The 23,633-nt window shown below is 43.7% G+C and overlaps 1 protein-coding gene across 2 annotated transcripts in view; it reads right to left on the minus strand.

Annotated features, from left to right (window-relative positions):
- Positions 1-467: 467 nt before the first annotated feature.
- The window catches only part of slc23a2 (solute carrier family 23 member 2), a 30,985-nt gene continuing 7,819 nt past the window's right edge, over positions 468-23,633 (minus strand). For both annotated transcript variants that reach the window (XM_053624206.1, XM_053624207.1), the window contains exons 2-15: positions 19,121-19,346; positions 17,651-17,749; positions 13,863-13,979; positions 13,022-13,179; positions 10,581-10,669; positions 10,421-10,488; positions 9,189-9,370; positions 8,582-8,702; positions 7,131-7,287; positions 6,777-6,924; positions 6,460-6,565; positions 6,100-6,367; positions 5,838-5,933; positions 468-5,748 (exon numbers count right to left, since the gene is read on the minus strand). In XM_053624206.1, coding sequence (XP_053480181.1) covers positions 5,486-5,748; positions 5,838-5,933; positions 6,100-6,367; positions 6,460-6,565; positions 6,777-6,924; positions 7,131-7,287; positions 8,582-8,702; positions 9,189-9,370; positions 10,421-10,488; positions 10,581-10,669; positions 13,022-13,179; positions 13,863-13,979; positions 17,651-17,749; positions 19,121-19,225 — 1,977 coding nt within the window. In that variant the 5' untranslated portion in view covers positions 19,226-19,346 and the 3' untranslated portion in view covers positions 468-5,485. The remainder of the gene's footprint in view (positions 5,749-5,837; positions 5,934-6,099; positions 6,368-6,459; positions 6,566-6,776; positions 6,925-7,130; positions 7,288-8,581; positions 8,703-9,188; positions 9,371-10,420; positions 10,489-10,580; positions 10,670-13,021; positions 13,180-13,862; positions 13,980-17,650; positions 17,750-19,120; positions 19,347-23,633) is intronic.

Here is a 23,633-nt window from a genome sequence, read left to right on the forward strand (position 1 = left end):
TCAAAAGTTCTTGACGTGAACGAAAGGTTTTCTTGCCCCTCCCCCCAAACTGTTACTCGGTCCATCCAGGATTCTGCGATCGCAGAAATGAACGCGATTAAACTCGAGGAAACTCCGCAACATCCGCAGGAGCTCGCAATTTTTTGAAACGACTGAAGATTTAACAGATATTGGCCGAAATGAGTCATGTGACGTCATCGTTTAGCCAAAGCGAACACGAGTACAGCTAAAAGGTCTCGTTTACCAACCGACATCACGGTGAGAGAGCGCACTTTCGTCATTTTCCACAAAAAAAAGAAAAAAAAAAAAAACCTCCGCAACTTGAATCACAAATTTTGAAAAAAAAACCGCAGCAGAACCGAGCGTTTTTGGCCGCAACAATCACAAAAGAAACTCCTGAAATCCGGTCCGGACTGGTTACTCATCAGCACTCGGAATTTTGAAGAAATAAATGAAGCACACAAGAGTTCATTGTGTAACATCTTTTTAAATCATTTTAGGAGCAAGGAATAAATCAGTCGCTACAATTAGTATTCACAAAGCCTGGTCCAGGAGTAAAGCACACGCCGTACTCTACTCAATATAATCAGTATATCCATATATTTACCATAAAGTATCTCACTAAAACGCTCTTAGTTTTATTCTGCTATTGACTCGACATCAAACTGGAAGCAATGTTAGAAAAATACATTATGAAGAAATGTTCTAGCTAACAAAAGTAGCTATTCTAAAAACTTTCAAAAAGAGACAAAGAATAAAATTAAAAAAGAAAACAAAACTTTTTTTTTTTCATTCCACTTAAATAAAAGTGTAACAAAAATGGTGCGCTTCGCAGCATGGTATTATAATATTTACGTTTATACACGTGATCTCTACAAACACGTCTTTATCTGTAAAAACATTTAAAAAAAAAAAAAAAAATCATGTGTAAAAAAAACAAACAAAAAAAACCTGAAAGAAAGAAAAAGATATCAAACACTTCAGATAGACAATAGTATATTCTTCAGATAGATTCTCCTTCAAAATAACTGAAGGGATTTTATCTTTGAAATCATACTCTTAGTGACCGTCTTACGGAGACCCCTCACGACCTTTCACCTTTGACATCGAGGTCAAATCTGAGGCTTCCGTTTTACGCGTTATATTAACGCTAAAAATTTATTTTCGCGATCTGCCGATTTAAAAATCCGCACGGGCGTCAATCAGAGCCAGAGTTACCGTACCACAGCGAACATCGGGATCTGGATCGGGAGGAAGCGAGAGGTCTTAGCAAGAAGGCCCGTCCGAGTCGTATTCGGCATCCGAGAGCGGTTTACAAACGTTTTTTTTTTTTAAAAACTCAAGAAGTTAAAGTTTGAAGAATGAAAGAGAGGACACGGTGAACATGTGGTGCTCAGGCTGACACAAAACGTTGGTGTTTTACAGCTATACTTCACACGAGAAACGGTTTCACGTTATAAACAGGGCCAGAAGCGTTATAGTGTTATGTTTAACTCCGCCCACAAAAATCACGTGTTCACTGTGCGCAAAAAAAAAAGAAGAAGAAGAAAGCGACCAAAATTTCCTTCGCAAAGTGGAAACATCTTGAAAAATATGTAGCAAGACATCTAATATTTCTGTACAGAACATTTAAGATGTTTTAACATTTAACCCCCCCACAGACAGTTACTAACTTTAAGTAATTATCCAACTGAAATTACAGCACGCAGAACAATTTTGAAGAAATAAACGCTTTAAGAAATCAGAAACGATGTGGAAATACACCGAGACGATCGGATTACAACGACTGGAGTGATAAATAAAACTTGGATCAAAATCTCACGGTGGAAATCTTACCAAGACAAAATGATACTTCCTGTTTTTGGCGTCACATTTACGATATTTTTTAAATAAAATTTAAACAATGTGATCTGTATTAAAAAGCTACAAATGTTATATAGTTACGAAATTTCGTTTAACGTCTTCATTTCTTATGAAAACTAACTTCTGTATTTATAAACTGGTGTGGATTTGGGATTTGATGAACAAAATTTAAAGTTAAAATATGACTGAAGCGTGATTGGACAAACATTCGAGCAAAAGAGGGGGGGGGGGAATCATAATCTTTTGAGATTTATAACGTAGGAGGAGTAAAACAGTTTGGGATTTCTCACAGAAATGTCATTAATTGTTAATTATACTCGGGTCAAGTATAAATCTTATAACTCAACTGTAGCCCGCCAACACCGCCCCCCCCCCCCCCCCCCCCAAAAAAAAGGAGGGGGAAAAAAATGACAGCTTCTTAAGTACCTTCCACCTGCGTGTGATAATTTACTCACGAGTAAAAATGCAACACTGCTGTTTTTGTCCTGTCAGACATTCCATCCATAGAGTCGCCCCGACTCTAGTTTTATAACGAGTTCACTATAGAACGAAAAACATCCAAATACCTCTACACAAGTTTCAAGACATTGCCTCTTTCTCAGGCCTTTTCTTTCTTTCTTTTTTTATTATTGCAGTGATATTTATAGTGCTGTAGTTCACTTTGCCATACTTGTAGTAAACATTAGGTTCGAACTTCGCTCCGTCTCCCGCACAGAATCCGTTAACGTCCCTAATACTGGCACAAAGACCGGCTGAGGAAATGTAAAAACAAACAGTCTCTGGGCTGCACCGACGCAAGAGCGAGATCGAATAATCAAGTCGCATCGAACTTTCAACCGTGTTTAATCCTGTTCTTCTATTGCTTCAAGGATAAAACGTATGGGTTCGGTTAAGGATTCGTTTTAGCAGCTGATGAGGTTTAAATTCTCCGTATTTATCAGACCGACTGCATAAAACGCGCACGTTCCTCAAAGAACGGATTCTGATCGGCCGGTTTGAGGATTTCTTCACAAAGTTAAGGCGAAAGAGTTTACTTCCTGTTTATGAAATCGAGTTCGCAACCTGAGTTAAAGCCAAGCTCGGATTAACAAATCCGTGATTAGCTTCAAACTCTGGTTCATTTAATCCTCGTTGGTGCAGCTCCAGATATTTGGGATAAAAATTGCTCGGTGAACCAAAAAAAAAAAAAAAAAAAAAAAAAAAAAAAATGACGTCGGTTCAAAAGTAAGACGAGTGCATCCAATGAAAACACGAGATTTAAAACAAAACACAAACAAGAACAAACGATACGAATCGAATGACAAGTTTATCCAGTAGCGAGAGAGCCTAGTAAAATAAAAGGTAAATAAACAGAGAGAGTAACAGCTGAATCATCACGACACGTGGAATGACCTTTTACATCAAGCACCAGTTCAGCTGTAAAAGTGTAAAGTCGCAAACGTTCCAGTACCTCATCTCTCGCGCGTAAATTTCCACCCAGAGCGTTTTCTTGGTCTCCCCCCCCCCCCAACTCGCTAGATTTCAGAGATGTCTCTTCTGTTTGCGTGGACGTTTTCAGCCAAAGCCCTGACTACCATAAATAAATAAATAAATACGCAAACATGTACGCTCCGGTCTACGTGGCTGTCTCTAGTCGTGTTTTTTTTGGATTTGGATCTTTTGGTGTGATTAACGAGGAAACGTTCAAGCGGTTCGGTTCTTCGTGCTTCGATGACACGGACCCACGTACTCGTTAAGCTGCTTTCACGACGCCGTTAGTCCGATACCGCGTCGCAGCGGCCGAGCCGACCGTTCAGATTTTAAAAACACCGCTTGTTTGAACGTGACGACCTTTGTGTAAAGAAACACAACGAGGAAAATAATAATAATAATAATAATAATAATAATAATATGAACAACGTCTATAGTGTGAAAACCAACCAGGCAAGAAAAAAAAACACATTGTACTGCGAGTGTCAAAGCTCCTAATAGTGTAGATAAAACTGGCACCTTTCAACAGAACAACATCAGACAGATCAGGACTTAAGTGCTTTTGCTTTGTTTTAAAGGAACAATTCAGGAAAAATATATAATAATAATAATAATAATAATAATAATAATAATAATAATCAAAAAAATCACCCCAATGCAGTCAATCAACCAAGACATGTTTGGTGTCTGATGTTTGCTTTTTTTTTTAGTTCTCCCCGCCCCTCGAAACTAGAGCTACTAATGCTGACGGACGTCTATCTCACAGAAAAATCTGTTCTCAAATCACGTCCAGTTCTTTACAGACACGGTTCAGGACACAGCGGGACTTCCTGTTATCTAGAAACATGAACAAAGCTTCACTGGATGGCCATGAAGAACTTCGCGCTGCCTACGGAGAAGATTTCAGTCCGTCTATAACAGAATAGAATAGAATGGAATAGAATGGAATAGAATGGAATATAGGGCTTGCGGTGGGGTGAGAATACTGTATTTTTAATTCGAAATATTCTCCCGTGATTTAGCAGCGATTCTGAAAAGCTTGAAGATTAACGAGGTTAGACAGCACGTTCAGCAGGAATGAACAATCAACAAGCCAATTTAAAAAAAAAAAAAAAAAAAGAAAAAGAAAAGAATAAAAAATAAACCTATTAACTTCTCATTGCTCCCATGCAATAGTAAAGAAATAAACATCAGATACTAAAACATGCCTTAGCTACTCGACTACATTTGGGGTAAGTGAATCACTGCCCCCTCTCCCCCACCCATGCATTATCAACATGCTCCAAAACATTACTGGCACTGCACATGTCCTGTCTAACAAGCACAGAAAAATAACTGAGTAAACTTAAACCTGCGCTAATATTTTGTAGAACAATTCAAAGTTGGCAAGACTTCGCGCCGGAAATGGAACCTCAGCGAAACCAGACACACAGACAGCAGAGAGGGTTTTAGGTCAGTGGAAATGCTAAAGGCTCAGCCCAGGTTAATATCAGGTTACAAGACTGAGGAACTGGTTTAAAAAGTGTGCGTGTGCGCGTTTCTTGCAAACTCTCGCATAGATCACAACTGTTTTGCGTTTAGCAAGCGACAGCTCACGTAGCTCAAACCTAGCCGAACAGAAAACGAATTTTTTTTTTTTAGTCTTGTAGCTTCCGTGTTACGCTTAAAATAAAAAAAGAAAAACACCCTGGACGAACGGCAACGTTTTGAGGACACGTCGTGTATTCGTAGAAATGTAACGTGTATTGCGTCAAGTCTAAATCTAAAACGCGCAAAACGACATTTCTCAGCAGGTTTGCTAAGGAAAAAGAAAATCATGCTGTGTGGGTATTTTTTTTTTTGTTTCCTGACGAGTCAATTTCCATCTCTCAGTCTGGGAGACGTCCTAAGATGGTCGCCCCCTGGTGGAAGGTTTCCATGACTTCCACATCTTGAAACAACAGTGTCCCATCACATAATATGAAAAGGTTTTTATACTGCAGATTAAAAGTGTGTGTGTGTGTGTGTGTGTGTGTGTGAGAGAGAGAGTTCACAGGTGAGAAAAATAGACTAGCACGAGCTCTAACCTACACACACACACACACACACACGAGCTCGTCGAGAGCTTTAATAACAGCGCGATGGTAAGTGCAGGGAAAACACGCTCTCCACACTACACTCTGCTTTCACCCGCCTCCGTCCTCACAGCCACGCCCTCGTCTCCTCGTATGCTGCCCCGCCCCCGACAGGCTCCGCCCAGTCTGTTACACTGGTAACCGCTGAACGTAGGGCTGATGGGCAGGTACTGGAAGATGCGGTGGCGCCTCAGGAAGTCCATGCCAAACGGCAGATCGTAGGATCGCATCCCTTTCAGCTCGGACGTGCCGGAACCGGAGCCGCGCTTCAGCTTACGGATCCCTCGCTCCTCCGGGGTGCCTGCGCACACGCAAACAGGAAGGCGTTGAATTTGCATTGCGTTATACCCACGGAGGAGAACGGTCACACTGAACGCAGAACATACTCACCGGGAATAGTGTTGTCCAGAACGAAGGCTACGGAACCGCCGACGAACATGGCCGTGGTCAGCAGAACGTTCAGCACCTGATCGATCTCCACGATTCCTGTGCAAGAGTGAACGGGAGACAGGAGGGTGTCAACACCACACTCAAACTCAAGCCGAATCAAAACAGAGCAGTGGTAGTAACTGTAGATGGTTTGAGTTGAGAAACACAGATCTTAAGGAGAGTACTGGCATGTCTGTGTGCGTGTGTGTACGCGCGCGCTCACCAGTGACGAGAGGGTTTCCCCTGAGGTAGTTGGGGAGGACCAGCCCGAAGAAGATGGAGAAGCCGAGGACGAAGAGGTTGCGTGAGGAGTTGAGGTCGACGAACTGCAGGTTGGACAAACCCACGGCCGTGATCATCCCGAAGAGCGTGCAGAACAGCGCGCCGAGCACGGGGTCCGGGAGAGACGCGAAGAGAGCGCTGAACTTCCCGACAGTGCCGAGCATCAGCATCAGCAACGCTCCGTACTGTATCACCCGCCTACTGCCCACCTGCACCAATCACACCACACACACATCAGCCAATCACAAACATCCTCTCTTTTATACACGTTCGCTTCCTGCTTATTACAGCGCCGAGATACCTTCGTGATCCCCAGAACACCGATGTTTGGACTGGAAGACGTGGAACCGTTTCCTGTCCCGAACAAACCGTCCAGCACACAGGACAGGCCTTCGACAAAAATCCCCCTGAGACAGAAATGAGAAAAGACGACCATGCGGCTTAAAGTGCTTTACAGTGTCAAATAACACACAGAATAAATACATTTCAAAAAGTAAGAAACACCTTAATATGTGCATATGGAATATACGTATACATACGCCTTGATGTACATATGGAAACGCTTTAATCCTAAACACATACAACATAAGGACATTAGCGTGTGTGTGTGTGTGTTACCTGTTTATAGCGTGTACAGGAGGAGGCGGGGCACAGGACAGCCGTGCACAGGCGTAATAATCTCCGATAGACTCGATGATGCTGGCCACCACGGCACTCATCATTCCGATCACCCCGGCTGCGGTTACCGTCGGCAACCCCCACTGAACTACGATTAAAATAAATAAATAAATAAACCAAAAACACCACATCGATCCGTTTTACGTTCAATTTCACAATTACATAGACGCGCGTGTCTAATATTCTGGCATAACGTACGCAATTTATCCCTGAACCCACTCATTTTAAAATTGACACATTTACGTTCAATTGTTTAAAATCTAGACCGTCATTTGCGAGAACGGGCTCACTCACAGGGGTAGGGAACTTTAAACCAGGGCGCGGCTGCCAGGATGCCCTGCCTGGCGTCTGTGCGGGCGTAGTAGCCGTACTGATCCTTCTCTGGAGGAAACACGTCCGTCACAGTGAAGATGAAACACAGAAACCAGGAGACAAGGATCGCCATGATGATCTACAGAGATAGAGACAGACGTCACACTCACGATCGCACGAAATGTCAGACACGCTTACACACTAGCGCTGTTGAAACATCTGAATATTTATACATTAAAAAAAGCTGGGTTTTTTCTTTTCTTTTAAAAAAATAGCTCATTTAGGCTAAATTTTCCATAAACGTTACATAAACGTCTCCTTTACAGAAACCTTCAACACGGCAGATTTGTCGCGCGTTTGCTATACAAGTCCCCGTGAACGAGCGGTTACTATAGAAACGGAGACGTATTAGAACGAGCGTGTTAATATATAACCCTGCACTACCGTCAGAGCTGCCGTTATAGAAAATTAAACCAATCGGAATCGATTGTGTTGTACGTACGCGGTCTAGGCATGTAACGTCAATAAAATAAAACATTTTTAAAAATCGGTTTCTCGTCCGCGTCACCGGCGCTGCTCGGATATCCACGCCGGATTAGATAACGCCGGAAAGCGAGCCTGGCATGAGGAGTTCGTTACAGAGCCTGGCGCAGGTGTGACCCTACTCCCATGCCAAAGAGCTCATCAGACGCTCCGGCGTCTGCCATCTGGTGCCACCGGGATGCTAATGACCACCGTAATCCTGTAACCAGACACTCGACGGAGTTCGTTCACGACGGGGACACGCTCGAGAGCGGACCTGCGTCTTCGTTTTACGTTATTCCCATTTTCTACACGGTTTTATATACACCGGATTTGGAACGACGCTTCGACAGCGTGCGTCGTTAACAAACACCGACACACGACTTTACTGTGTTTAACAACATTTTAATGCATTTGCATTGCTCGAATCTGTTCAAGTAATAAAAATATATATCATTTTGAGAACCCTCTCAGGATGACCTTCACCATGCCATGTGATGCCATGACATGGGTTTTTTTTATATTGTGTCAAAGTTAACACCCCCCTTTCTCCAGTTAAATAGGAAAACAGTCGTTTTGTTTTATTGCCCATCAAAAAACTGGAGATAAATTCATTGTTACCATACGGCAACACCGTGCAGTAAAGGATTAAGGAAATGGAGCTACTTTTGCCATATGTACATCTATCCCGGGTTCTAATAGGTGTTAATTCATGCTTCCATGTTTACAGTATATCGCTGATTTTGGTATATTTATCCAGTGTGACGGGGTCTGCTTTGAAAAACGAGCCCTTCCAAAAGGAATTGAAATAGTTAAATACATTTTAATGCACTGTCAGTGAAAGGAGTTAGTGTGTGTGTGTGTGTGTGTGTGTGTGTGTGTGTGTGTGTGTTGATGGCAGAAGGACTTACGGGGAACATCTTGAAGAGCTGGAGGCGGTAGGAGGTCCAGCCTTTCTTGGCTTTGTAGATGGGAAGTGGCAGCTGCACGTTGCGAGCGTACTGAGAAAACAGCAGCACCAGAAAAATCGTCCTGGGGAAGAACACACACACACACACACACACACACACACTCTTCTTAACACACCAATCTACAATTTTCATATACAGGGTGCTTGTAGAGGTCTGACTTGCAAGACTAATTTGATGGTAAAATAAAATGCCCTAGATACGATCTGATCACAATATTCAGATCACATGCTGACCACAATGCTGTCAAATTCTCGATTCTGATTGGTCAGAAGGGTTGAGATGTTAAAGATTCATTTTCTAAAACAGCAACCCAGGTTTACATACACAGTATATATTTTTAAAGTCGTTGTAGATGGGAAATTAAACACTATGGAATGTGGTCTTTAAGCAACAAAAAAAAAAACACTAAAAACATCAGGATGGTAACGGTAACACCGTCTCATCGTGTTATTTTGATTATAGATGATTATTTTCCTAGAACGACGCGTCCTAGAGTGTGTTATTCCTTCCATATCGTACTGTGTGGGAATGAACATGTGATACTCACAGCATAGCGATGCCCCAGTGTTTGCCCGCCCGCTCCCCTGCTGCCTGGAAGCCGGAGAGGCCGATCAGGGCCACGGTGGGTGTGATGGTGAGGGGCCCGATGTACTTCAACAACAGACCCGGGAGACCCAGCGCTCCCACACACACCTCGACCAGAGAGGACACGATTATGGCCCCTTGAATCTACACGAGCACGGGGGAGAGGCATGGAGAAAGTGAGTCTAGCCTCAGTGTGTACACAGTGAGTAAATTGTATTTGAGAGAGAGACAGAGAGAGAGAGTGGAGGAGATAAGGCGACAAGAGAGAGACACGGAAGAAGCCGAGGACGGAAGGATCGTCGATTAAAGCCGCCTCCAGACCCTTTCACGACCGGCGTAATGGAATACGGCTCGCTCCGACTGACCCGTGGGAAAGCCCGTGTTTCACCACGGGAGCCAAACGCTGTTAGCAAATCCAGTTGCGAAACCACTCGACGCAGTGAGAAAGCGTTTAATGGAGCTGGACGTTTGAAAGGACGGCGCACGGGGCCGCGGGCCTTTAAAACTAAAAGCCTTACCAAAAACTGTATACGGGTTCGCAAAGGCTGTTCGTGTGAGAGAGACAGAGAGAGTGAGACGAGAGGAGACAGAGACAAAATAAGTGAGTGAGAGAGACAGGAAGAAAGAAAGAAAGAAAGAGAGAGAGGACAAAGAAAAACATACACTGACAGAGAGAAAGAAAGGGAGAGACTGAAAAAGACAGACAGAAAGAGAGAGACAGTGGGAGAGACAAAAAGAGAAAGAAACGGGGAGAGAGAGAGAACCAGGACTGATGAGAGAAAGAGGGAGAGAAAATAAATGAGAAAACAGACACAGATAGAAAACTGAAAGGTGTGTGTGTGTGTGTGTGTGTGTGTGTGTAAGCAGGTGTTTATCCATTTTCTCTCTTCTCATATTCACACTGTCTATCTCGCTCATCTTTCCTTATCAATATGAATCACTTCTCTCTCTCTCTCTCACACATACACACACTCTCTCTCTCTCTCTCTACATTCTGTCACAAGTACAAGTCTCTCTCTTTCTTCTCGGTGTTTCAGAAATGTCTGAACTCCTTAGACCCCATTACAAACCAAAACTACCTCTTCAGTTATCGAAACTAGATCACGCTATGTCCCATGTGTCCATCTTTCCTGGTTGCCTAGCGACCAACTTTAACCGTCCTCCATTTTGAATGCTGGAGTGGATTGGTCTCACCTCTCTTATCCTGGGGTACCAGATGTGCTCCGTGTGCATGAGCTCAGTGCCGTTCACCAGAGGAATATCTGCGGCAGGGAAGGATACAGGAGAATGAACTGCATGAACACGTACGTGTGTGTGTGTGTGTGTGTGTGTGTGTATTTTATATATCAATTACCTGTTGCATTACACTTCCATTTGTCTAAAGAAAGTATGGCTCTGGCTGGGGCGAGGAATGCAAAAGCACTGGCTTGGAATAACGGAAGTCTGAAAAGGCAGACACACACACACACAGACAGTCATTAATATAAACCTACAAGGACATAAGCAGGAACACCACCATGGACACACCGAGGCCTTCTCTCTTCCTTCATCCCACACACACTTATCCTCTTCTGTCATCTTTTTTTGCGGTATGTGTGCGCGCGTGTGTATTTTTTGTGATTGCATGATAAGCATAAAAGAACGACAGTTGCAGTACCACATCACAACCACTAGGTGTCTCTACTAGCAAGGCCATGTTTCAATGGCGCTGTTGTGACTTGAGCTTCATCACTGCGCTACTCAGAATGGTGTGGGTTCAAATCCCAGAAACTGCCAATGGGCCACTGTAAGCAGCTTATTTATTTACATTTTTGACAAAAAAAAATTCATTTGATGTAAAGCACCTTCATCCGTTAACTCTGGATGATGAAACAGAATCAGGAATGGACTTTGTGTGTGTGTGCACAGCTGTAGGTAACACACACACACACACACACACACACACACACACACACAAATACACAGGCTCACACTTTACTTTCCAAGAGAGAGGGCAGGAGTGTCGTCTCAGTGGGAACGCCGAGTCATCACATATCTTACTTCCTGGTTTTTCAGTGCTCTTTAGTTACGTTTCCATGGAGACGACATGTGCGACGTGTGTGAGGTCAACAGAGGTCATGTGAGATCAGATCACTGCACGGTTACCTCACTACACAGGGTACTATATACCTGATAGAACACTATAAAGCCACAGAAAAGGCACAACTGTCCAGGATGAAAAGTTTTGGCGCCCCGGCTTTATTCGACCCGCTCGCTGCTTGTGAACACGTCCTACTTTCAGCCGCAGGGTAGGTTTTAAAGTTTTTAAACCGGGATTAGTGATCGTACGTCACGTTAACGACTCTTCAACTTCAGCTCCCGCGTGTCTGGACTCGATCAGGAAGCTGTGCTTAAAAAAAAAAAAAAAAAAACCCATCAGCGTGTAATTAGGGATCGCTTTGTAGAACCGTTCTACCGAAACTGATTTGTGCCAAATTTTCAGCACCTCTCTCTACAAAACAATTTTGAAGCGCACCGAATAAACTGCCTTTTTCCGTTATGAAATAGTTTCGACCTTGCCCTGGCGCGGATGCGCGAGACGGGGGCGGACGGGCGGTGGTGCGATACCATTGAGACACAGCGAGGGCTGTTTAAACATTGCATGAGAGAGTGAGAGCAGACAGCCTTCATCTCAGTGTCATTCGGGGGGGACGGGGGGGGGGGGACACACCAACTAATATTATCAGAGATGCATTGAAATAGAAGTGCTACAGAGAGGGAGAGAGAGAGAGAGATATGCTAGGATTACGTGACAGAAAACGAGACAGAGAAACAGTGAGAGACGAAAAAGTGAGAGGCAGAAAGACATTCAAGAGACAGAACAAGATGTTAAGAAGACAGAGAGAGAGAGAAGAGAATGAAGGAAAGACTGAGCAGCAGAGAGAAGAAAAAAAGGGGAGAAATAGGCTAAGAGAAAGCAAGAATGAAAGACAAACAGAGAAATGGTGGCAGAGGCAGCCAGAAAAAGAGAAGGACCAAGCCACAGAGAGAGAGAGAGAGAGAGAGAGAGAGAGAGAGAGAGAGACCAAGCCACAGAGAGAGAGAGAGAGAGAGAGAGAGAAAATTAGAGACAATTTTCAAATTGAAAAATAGCGAGTGAGAGAGACAGAAAGTGACAAGAGACGAAAATAGTGAGTGAGTGAGTAAGAGAAAGACAAAGAGAAAGAGGCACAGACAGAGAGAGAACCAAGACTGACAAAGAAAGAGGAAGAGAAAATAAGTGTGTATAAGCAGGTGCTGATTTATTTTTATCCATTTTCTCTCTTCTCATCTTCACACTGCATATTCTTTATTCCCTTCACCTACTCTCTCTCCCTCCCTCCTGTTCTCTCTCTCTCTCTCTCTCTCTCTCTCTCTCTCTCTCTCCGGTCAGAATCCCCCCATCGTACTCGCTTGAGCAGAGAAATCTTTCCGAATCCCAGCAGTTCGAGTGTTTCTCTGCTGTCACACAGGTGTTCTCCTGGTATTTATTGAATCACGTGAAGGCACTGATCCGTGCTGCTGCGTTGTTGTAGAAACGTTTTCCCCCCTCTACCTTTTCAAACTCTCGGCTCATTAGGAAACATGAAAAAGACACGTGCGGTCAGCTTTCACACTAAGAAAAAAAAAAGATTAACTAGACGGTAAAAATACACAGCGCAATATATACCCACATGGCCATGAACATCACACACACACACACACACACACACCACAAGTTCCATAGTCTATAATAAAGTTTTAAGGTCAGAGCCCCACACACACACACTCCCTCACCGGCAGCCGATGGTGGTCTGCAGCAGTGTGGTGATGCCCACGCAGAAGAAAATGGTGCCGATGAGCTGACTTGTAGCCCACTGGTCGAATCCCACACACATGGCTTCGGCCAGCAGGAACGGCACAGCGATCGTCCCACTGAAGCACGTTAGGTAGTGCTGTGGAGACACACACACGAGAACAATTACAGGCCAGTGTGCGTGTGTGAACAAGTCATGTCTTAAATTACAGAGAGAACAGGGCATGTAGTTACTAAAATCAGCCACTGTGATTATAACACCGAGCTAAGCTGTAGTAGTATACTGTAGTCAACACACACACACACACACACACACACACACACACACACACACACACACAGTGCCTTTCATGGGTCTGAGTGAGTCATTCTGAGTCGAATGAGAGTCTGGGTGAGTCAATCGAGTGACCGAGCCTTTTGCCAGTGTCTGAGTGGGTTGATCAAGCATCTGAGTGTCTTTTGTAAATGTCTGTGTAGGTCAATCGAGTGCCCAGGTGAGTCAACCGAGTGTCCATAGGGCTCTATGAAATGTCCAAGTGAATCAGTTGAGTGCCTGAGTGAGTCATCTGAGTAACTGTGCGAGTCAACTGAGCGCCCGAGTGAGTCATCTGAGCGCCCGAGTGAGTCAACTGAGCGCCCGAGTGAGTCAACTGAGCGCCCGAGTGAGTCATCTGAGCGCCCGAGTGAGTCATCTGAGCGCCCGAGTGAGTCATCTGAGCGCCCGAGTGAGTCATCTGAGCGCCCGAGTGAGTCAACCGAGGGTCAAAATTCATTTTGCATCATGTATCAAAGGTGTCGTGTGTAATGTCACTGCTTGTGTACCTGTAAACCTAGGAAGATGCACAGATACCAGGGCGGGGTGTCTTCTATGGTGTAGATCATGTCCATTCTCCTGGCGTCCGTACTGTCTGTGCTGTCCACTGTCTCCGATAAGGAACTCTGGTGGAGAGGGAACACACAAACACATGTTGCAGCAAAGTCGTTTCTATGGTAACCGCTCCCCGCTCTCAGGAAAAGATCACTGAGTGTTTTTTGGGGCTGATTATAGGTCAGTGTGCGCACACACACACACACACACAAAAAAATTCTCCCTTACAGAGTTGTGGCTAAACCGTGAGATAAATCAAGACTACAGCACAACATTCATGTTCATTATCAAATTATCATCATCATCATCATCACTGCTTCTTCTTGAACATGCACATCAGTCCATGTTTCGACAAGTCTTCAAGGACAATTTAGTCTTAGCTTGAAAGCGGCTGGATGATAGAGAAAGAAGTAAAGCTGAGTGGAAAAGTTTGTATCCCCCATCTGGGAGAAGGAAATGGGGGAAAAATAAAAAATAAATAAAACGTACCCTTATTTTACAATTTCTATAAACACAAAAATAATTCAAGTTAAAAAAAAGGACAGTGTTTGGGATACAAAAGCTTAGAGATTTATTTGAGTTGATGCCAGTTTAATTTTCACTATTAATATGTTAATAGCATGTTGTTACAACATGATAATGGGGGGGAGGGGGGGGGGGTGTTTAAATAAATAAACACCACCCTGTCAAGGCCTTTTGGCTGCAAACGTTCGCACTCGACTGTAAACAAAGGAATAAAGTAAAAGAAGTTCACAGCACTAGTGAACAGAAGATAAAAGTACAGCAAGTATTATTTTTATATCATGCCTATATTATCTGTAATCCCTCTTTATATATAAATACAACAGTGTTGTATTGTCAGGCCATACTTTGTCTTGCTAAAAATCACGGCTTCTTACTCTGACGGTCCACTAATCCCTCGAGCTAATGTTTAATAACGAAGAGAAAGTGGTGAATGGGGTTAAAGGGCACTACAAGGCACTGAATCGGAGATGGAGGGAGAAACGGAGAAACTTCCTGCAACGCTCACATGATCTGCCAGCCTTCATCTCCCCCCCCGCTGCACGTGCAAGCAAAAGTGCAGAGTCATGATGACTAAGAAGCATGTGGTGAGGGTTAGGAGGCCAGAGGGAGGGAGATTAAGAGTTTACAGGAGCACCAACCTGTCACTTCTTAATTAAAAGACGAATAAGAGGAGGAGAGAGCGAGATCGAGCGAGAGCGAGAGAGAGAGATGAAATGAGCTCTGTAAAAATCACTAACCTAACCTCATTCAAATAACTCCAGCCCAACCAAACTAATGTAAACCTAGCAATAAAACAAATAAGTGAAGTATACTACATACATCTGCAACTAAAGCAAGCCTGTTTAGAACAAATACAAGTTATAAACAAACAAAAAAATCTGATAAGGTTTCAGGATTTGCCCCAAGACCATTTCCTGGTCTCGCTCTCATTTTACAGTGTCCTCAGATCCCCCGGGAAGACGACATGGGTGTCATTATCTCCAAAGATAGACATTTGGGAAGAGCGACTGAAGTGAATTCGTACCCGCTCGATAAAACGCTAGACTACGACGTATACGGTTTAAAAGTGATGCATAGGTTACACGGTTCAAAAGTTAAACTCAACAAACTTTACTCTTCAGTATCCCCTCTATCTGGTCGATGCAAGAGCGCAGAAACACTCGTGCGCACGCTTTCTGGTTTCGCCCCGAGGCGTCTGCGTTTCGGAAGAACGTATTCCTGTGGTACTCGCCCGTTTTCAAGAAGGTCATCAGTCCTGATGTTGAAGGAATGCCCCCCCCCCCCCCAATTCAATGTGTGCTTTATTGGCATGAAAAAAGATGCCTTTGTACTGACAAAGCAGCATACAACAACAGAGCAAGAGAAGTAGGAACTGTCCAAAAAGTGAAAAAAATAGTAATACAAAAAAAAAAAAAGAAAGAAAAATGCTAATATACAGCAAAATCAATAACGCGATGCAACATGATATACATTGACGTTAACAGGAACACAGGGATAAAGTGCTGAACTGGGGTAAGGGTGGATTGGTGTTCATGGCGACAGGCGGGGCAAGAGTGGGTGGGTGTTCATGGCGACAGGCGGGGCAAGAGTGGGTGGGTGTTCATGGCGACAGGCGGGGCAAGAGCGGGTGGGTGTTCATGGTGGTAGGCGGGGCAAGAGTGGGTGGGTGTTCATGGTGGTAGGCGGGGCATTCTCAAGGGTTGTCTCTTATGTTTGGTATGGCAGTGGCTAGTAGGGTGACCTTAACGGAATGGAAGTCACTGACAGCATCAGGTGAGAAATGCAGAGAGAGTTATTAAAGCTGTTCGACCCGGTTCCCCACGCTGGCTGCTTTCCTCATTTCTGGAACCGCGGGTTTATATCCCCAAGTGAAATAAAATCAGACCCAAACAACTAGCAGGGCATCTGTGTGAGCTAGAGAAGGTTTTCTGCTGCATCATCAACACAAACATACAGGCCGTCCTTAGGAACACGGTGTCCTGAGTAAGAGTAAATAATCTCACTACTGATTACACCCTGCACGGCCTAATCATCCAGCACACGCACCAAAATCAGCAAAGAGAATCTATATTCGTGTGTTCTGTCGATTTTAAAATTTGGAACATGGGATCATTTGATCAAGTTTTACAAATTGGCGTGGGGTAAATGACGGGAGGCGATACCCGGAAATGAGGTAAATGACCGTAAACAATACAGAAGAGACATTTCTGCTCCACGCAGACGACCTTGTTCTGATGTCTCCGACTGGAAAAGGCTTACTCTACAAAATGCACTGCTCACCACGGTCTAATGAGAGTCCACCAAATTACTGAACTTATGAGAAGAGTATATCTGGGGCACTGGGACAGTCAGACCCAAACCCAGTCCAGATTACACTGCTATCGGGCCCTAAACAGACAGTATGAACTGGCCGAGATATAAAGCAAAGACGGATCCTGACTAAGCACAGCCTGAGTGAGCACAGCCTCGCCGTGGAACAGAGCCGACGCAGGAGAACCCGGCTGAGAACAGAGAACCGTGAGCTCAGAGTATGAGCGGTGAGGTTGAGACAGAGACGCACTTCCTCCTCCACGCTGAGATCAACACAGACTTTCGCTGACCATCACTCACTAAATACCCAATTTCCATGAACTAACAAGATGAGAAATGAAAACTCATTTTAAGGACAGGGAGAGGGACACACTGCAGCCTTCACACAGAATGAGACAGCCTGAGGGACAGAGAGACTCCAAGTGTCCTGCACACACCCTGATTATCAGCTAGGTATAATACAATATATAAAGAAACAGAGATACACACAGAGAGACACAGAGACAGAGAAAGACAGAGACACACACACACACAGCGAGACACCGAGAGAGACCGAGAGAGAGAGAGAGAAAGACAGAGAGAGACACAGAGAGACACACACAGGCAGAGAGAGACACACAGAGAGAGATCGAGAGAGAGAGAGAGAAAGACAGAGAGAGACACAGAGACACACACAGGCAGAGAGAGACACACAGAGAGAGATCGAGAGAGAGAGAGAGAGAAAGACAGAGAGAGACACAGAGAGACACACACAGGCAGAGAGAGACACACAGAGAGAGATCGAGAGAGAGAGAGCGCGAGAGAGAAAGACAGAGAGACACACACACAGAGGAGAGAGACACAAAGAGAGAGAGAGAGAGAGAGAGAGAGAGACACAGAGAGAGAGATTAAATCAGAGTCAGCTCACTTTATCAGTCGCTTGTCTCTCTTTAGTGTAGATGGCCATGAGCTCAGTGTCCTCCCTGTCCTGGTCTCCAGGAGTTGGGGACACTCCATTAACCACCACCTGTCAAACACACACATGCACACACACGTTTAATTATCAGAAAATGAATATGTGCATCATATTCTAATAACTCAACGGACCGGAGTCAAATATTCCGCTTTTACCACAGTTACCACGCCTCAGGACATTGTTCAGATGTCTTATTTCAATACAGTTGTCAGGATTTTGTCCTTAAAACAGTCATTTATTACGCACATCCAATTCCAAAAGGACATTTTAGAGCTAATAAGATAGGCTAATTTGCAGTTTTTAGAAAGAGCGCGAGTGAGAGAGAGAGAGAGAGAGAGAGAGAGAGAGAGAGAGAGAGAGCGAGAGAGAGACGGGAAAAACTGTTTATAGCCGTTATAACACGAGCGCTAACAGCAACCAACTTCTTTCATGGATGTTCCACAGCATTAAATGCAACTCTAAATGCTTAAAAAGTAATTCTTTAATAAATAAATAAATAAATAAATCATTGGTAGAAAGTCAAAAGGTAGAAAGAGACTAGGCTGAGCTTATGGAAACACATGCAAATGATTAGGTACAGCGTGAACACACACACACACACACACACACACTTTACTCAAGATCTGCCTTCTCCAATTGTTGTCACCTGTAATTAATCGAAGCTCGATTAACCGACGTTACAATTTTGAGGCAGTTGCAGATTTCAGTCATTCACAGCAAAGGATTCGCATCAAAGAGTTAAAAATATTCCGAATATTTATGGTCGTTAGTTTGTCCAATTACTTTTGAACCCGTGAAAATGGAGGGACTCTTTATTTAAAAAAACTGACTGTATATCGTCATATAACCCAGCCCGTGTGTGTGTGTGTGTGTGTGTGTGTGTGTGTGTGTGTGTGTGAGAAAAGTCCTGACCCTGAAGGGTGTTTATTTGAATATGTAAAAATACCAGACGGAAGAGCTTTTATAGGTCATTTGTATAAAGTGGCTGTTCGCATGTGGCCCTGAAACCAGACGTCTCACAGCCGGCAGCGAACATGGACACGTCGAGACTCACGGACACGCCGAGACTCACGGACACGGCAGACGTCTCGTAGCCGGCAGCAAACATGGACACGCCGAGACTCACGCTCACGGACACGCCGAGACTCACGCTCGCAGACACGCCGAGACTCACGCTCACAGACAGACACGCCGAGACTCACGCTCACAGACAGACACGCCGAGACTCACGCTCACAGACAGACACGCCGAGACTCACGCTCACAGACAGACACGCCGAGAGTCACGCTCACAGACAGACACGCCGAGACTCACGCTCACAGACAGACACGCCGAGACTCACGCTCACAGACAGACACGCCGAGACTCACGCTCACAGACAGACACGCCGAGACTCACACTCACAGACACGCCGAGACTCACTGGGATGGGGTAGAAGTTGGCGCTGTGTTTGCTCTCCTCCTCATATTTGCCCGGCTCTGTGTTGGAGTCCATGGATTTGCAGATGGAGTTCTTCCCCACGCCCATTCCTCCCTCTCACCTCCTCCTTCTCTCACCTCCTCCTCCTCCTCCTTCTCTCACGCTGACAGGAAGTCGCTCGCTCCGCTCTCCTCACTCACATGGTCCAGCGCTCGGCCGGCCCGCTCATCTGTAGAGACAGACAGAGAGAGAGAGAGAGAGAGAGAGCGAGAGAGAGAGAGAGACACAGAGATCATCACTGCACACATTCTACAAGAACAAGGGTTCTTCAGTTGTCCTCCTGCACTGACGCTTTAAAAGCTTTAAAGTGGTTTTCAGGTCATAAAGCTTCCAAACTAGAACGTTGTTAATAAGCCAAGTACCATTATCTTTATTAACAAAGCACCTTTTAAAGAACCCCTTTTCGAAATCCTCGACTCAGAGGGCGCCGATTCATTTTCTAGAACAGCAGCTCTGACAGGAGTTCCTCCAGCACTGGAAATCACAGGTTCACGCCACGCTGGAATTATTACTCGTAATTACTACACCACCACGACGACGACGACCCGGACGTCCTACCCGGAGCTGTTCACGTCCTCGGACTCGGAATTACATGAACCGGTGTGAGACGATGTTGCGGACCGCTGCGACAATACGGTTTCCTGTAATTTGTGTCTTTTGTTTATTTACAGACTAATCTTGCGTTATTAAAAAGACGTTAATAATAGACGGTAATATGAATTATTACGAGATAACTACTTAAGCACGTTTTACCGCTGAAGCCGCCGCCGTTTGGAGCGTTTCCGCACGACGCTGCGGAGGTCAGGTGGTACGACCGGAGATGCCGGAAAATTCCTAGTTTACACGTTGCGACTTCGAGATCTACGAGGACGCGAGCGCTTTTTACAAGTCGGAACCTCGTAAATACGGTCATTACGACACGGCGTGAACGCGGCTTATATTCGTGCTCGTTTCCATAGCGAAAGTTCATTCACAGGGATCTGTAAAGCAAATGAACCATGTCAAGTATGAGGTCAGAATAGTTTCTTCCAGAAGGTCCCCCCCCCCATTTTCTTGCTATTTTGTCATGTCCTGTTTACTTTTCCCATGCTCTTTATAACCCTCAACGTGCAACTGTGTTCTAAACCCTACCCTCGCTCCCTACCCTCGCTCCCTACCCTCGCTCCCTACCCTCGCTCCACGCCGAGCCGTGTATTAGGGTCGGGTCAGTATCATGTCAGACTCCATGATGATGCAGCATAGGGTTCTGGACCACGTCCACGATTCCCAACACATACCAAGCGTCTGACCCAGTTAAAGTCTGGCACGGTCCGATTCATAGCGAGGCCGTACCACAGAAATAATCACAGACATAAAATATGATCTTTACGATGTTTATAAAACAGAAACTAATTCTGTAAGAACGAGAATGTCGCAGTTTTAAAAATCACCTGCCGCCAAAATGTCTGATTTATAATGAAAAACGTATTAGTATCTTTTAATGCACTGTATCGTGAGAGAAAAGGAACCAAAGAACACGTAGAAAGAAAGAGAAAGAACAAGAGACAGAGTAGAAAGAATAAAAAAAAACTAGATGTAGAAAGTAAAAGTGTATAAAGAAACAAAAAAGAAGCAGAAATACTAAAGAAAGAAAAGAAGAAAAGAAGAATATATATAGGGAACAAGACAATATACACCTCGTACAAAAAAATAAAAGGAAAGAACAAAGAATTAGACGTGTACAGTGAAAAAGAAAGCAAGAGAGAAACGAGCAAAAACAGAACCTTGAGAAAGAAAAACTAAAAAAAAAAAAAAAAAAAAAAAAAAGGAAAAAAGAAATGAGAATATTAATAAAAAGAAAGAAAGCAAGAAACGATGAAAAAAAAAAGAGAGAGAGGAAAGGAGAGTAGAAAGAAAGTCACTATGTAAAGGTCGTGCAGAGAAAGGAGTTTGATCAGCTGGAGGGAATTAATCATCAGTGAGAACTGGCTGTGAAGAGCAACTGCCTAATGCACAACACCGTCTACGAGGAGTGTACACGGAGACACCGGTATGAGCCGGGGTGTGTGTGTGTGTGTGTGTGAGCACGAGAGAGACAGAGAGAGACAGATTGAGTTAACATGTAATTCATTCCTCTCAGCTGGTTATCAGAAACACCATGGGGTGTGTGTACACAAGCGATAGTGTGTGTGTGTTCAGCTCAAATGGGATAAATGAAAATATTTTATTTTAAATGTTACCACACCCACACACACACACACACCCCCCCACACACACACGCTTCGTCTGTAATGAGTCCAGAATGAGACACGGGTGAAATAAAGAGAGTTGTTTTTATAACGAAGTGATATAATCATCATGATGATGCTCTAACTGCAGTTTATAAGGAGAGAGAGAAAATACAGAGGAAGAAAGAAGGATATTATATATATTTATTAATTACACACACACACACACACACACACACACACACACACACACATATATATATTATATATATAGAGAGAGAGAGAGAGAGAGAGAGAGAGAGAATATATAGATAGGAAAATAGAACAGAAAGAAAAAGAAAGAGTATTAAATAAGAAGAGAAAAGGAAAAAAGTATGAACAAAAAGAAGCAAAGAGAATCTAGAAATATAGAAAGAGGGAATATATGGAGAAGGAGAAAGAGAGAGAGTGTTAGTATCTGTAATAATCAGTGAGGTTAGAGCTCATACCCTTCTGATGAACGCTGAAGACCTTTAACATTTAGCTTCGGTGTTGTTTTGTAGTTCAGATCTCTCCTAACATGTTTGATCAATTACTCGAACCTGATCTCTCCCCGTCTCGCTCTCTCCGTGTGTGTGTGTGTGTGTGTCTCTCTCTCTCTGTGTAAACTGGGTCGTTAAACCTGATCAAAGTCTCGTTTAGCCGGCGTTTCACCAAAAGCTACAGGAGTGATGATGGCTCAGGAGCTGAAAAGGGCAAACTGACAGAACAAAGTACTGAGGTGTTCACTTTCCTGAGAGAAGCGCTTCAAGGTGTTGTAAAAGCATAACCGAGCGAAATCTGGCACTGAAATAAAAAACAAAAAACCAAACCGAAAACACTAACAAAAATATTGAAAAAAATCGAAAGCTTAACAAAAGGGAAAATGCTTTAAAAACCTAACAGAACGGACTCAAAAACCCAACAAAATTCATTCAAAAGCATAAAATTGAGTTTAAGAAGATCCTAACCAACTCAAACATAAAATAATACATAAAAAGAATTTAAAAAAAAATAAAAAAGCTCAGTTCAAACTGATTGAACACGAGTAATAAGTATGTCCCTATAAACAAAAACCAAATAAACGACATAAAATGAGTCAAAGATCTTACAAAAAAAAAGGCTTTAAATTGACTAAAAAAAAAACTTATCCAAATAAAATGCATTAAAAACCTAAAATCTCTGAATAAAATATCATCTAAAAACATCTAAAAATAAATAAATAAATAAATAAATAAAAATACGTCTAAAATCTCAACAAAATACATCAATAAACAAAATTAAAAATAATCATTTCAAATTTGGCACTGGTTTGACTGTGTTCATAAAAAAAATATTTTTTTAACCCTCAGAAAAGAACAGTAGTAGAGATGATCATTTGAAATGTTCATATTACATCTACCGAGTATCACACTGACTACGTTTCCATGGACAGCAGTAATCTAATTACTGACCTTATTCTGAATAAGACAATATTCTGATTAAGGTGTTTACATGAGTGGCTTTTAGAATACTCCTTTCATGTTCCCGTGTTACGTGTTATAGAACACAGATGGATTAACGGCACACGTCGTTACGTCCCCGCGTCACGCCGTCCGACGTCCCTCCAGAATTTCACGTATCGACATACAGTCGGTCTTCGTTATGGAACCGTGTACACTTTTGGGTGTTTCGTTTTTAATTATACGAAAGCTTCAAGTGCGGTTAATTATTTGTCGTGCCGTGCGTGCAAATAGACGACCGCTTGAAGCCGTGGGCTGCGTCCCGAACCGCGTACTTACCGTCTATATAGTAGCTCAGATACATGTATTTCCCTACTATATAGTATGTAAGTACGCGGTTTGGGACGCAGCCGTGCTCTCGAACGGTCGAGCGCTGCCGTGTGTGTACGTGTCCCGTCGCACACTGCGGTGAAAACTCCCACACGACGTTAATAGTGTGATTAAGGTGTGTACATGTCTGTAACGCACGTCCATAATGCGACTAAAACAGGAAATACTCCACACGTCTTAATTCCGTTTGTGTTTACTTCGAGTGTGACTTTAATCGGATTAAGGTCATCAATAATCTCGGTTTACGTGCTAGTTTCTTAATCAGAGTATCGTCTTAATCGGGTTCATATCGGATTATCGATGCGCTTGTAAACGTACCGACTGATGACCGGACCGCACCGAGGGATCAGAGTCTCTCCAGCACTCAACAGGCACAGAATCTTAGTTTGTGGAAGACAT

The sequence above is a fragment of the Ictalurus furcatus genome, chromosome 5 (assembly GCF_023375685.1).
Source record: "Ictalurus furcatus strain D&B chromosome 5, Billie_1.0, whole genome shotgun sequence".
In the NCBI taxonomy this organism is placed as follows: Eukaryota; Metazoa; Chordata; class Actinopteri; order Siluriformes; family Ictaluridae; genus Ictalurus; species Ictalurus furcatus.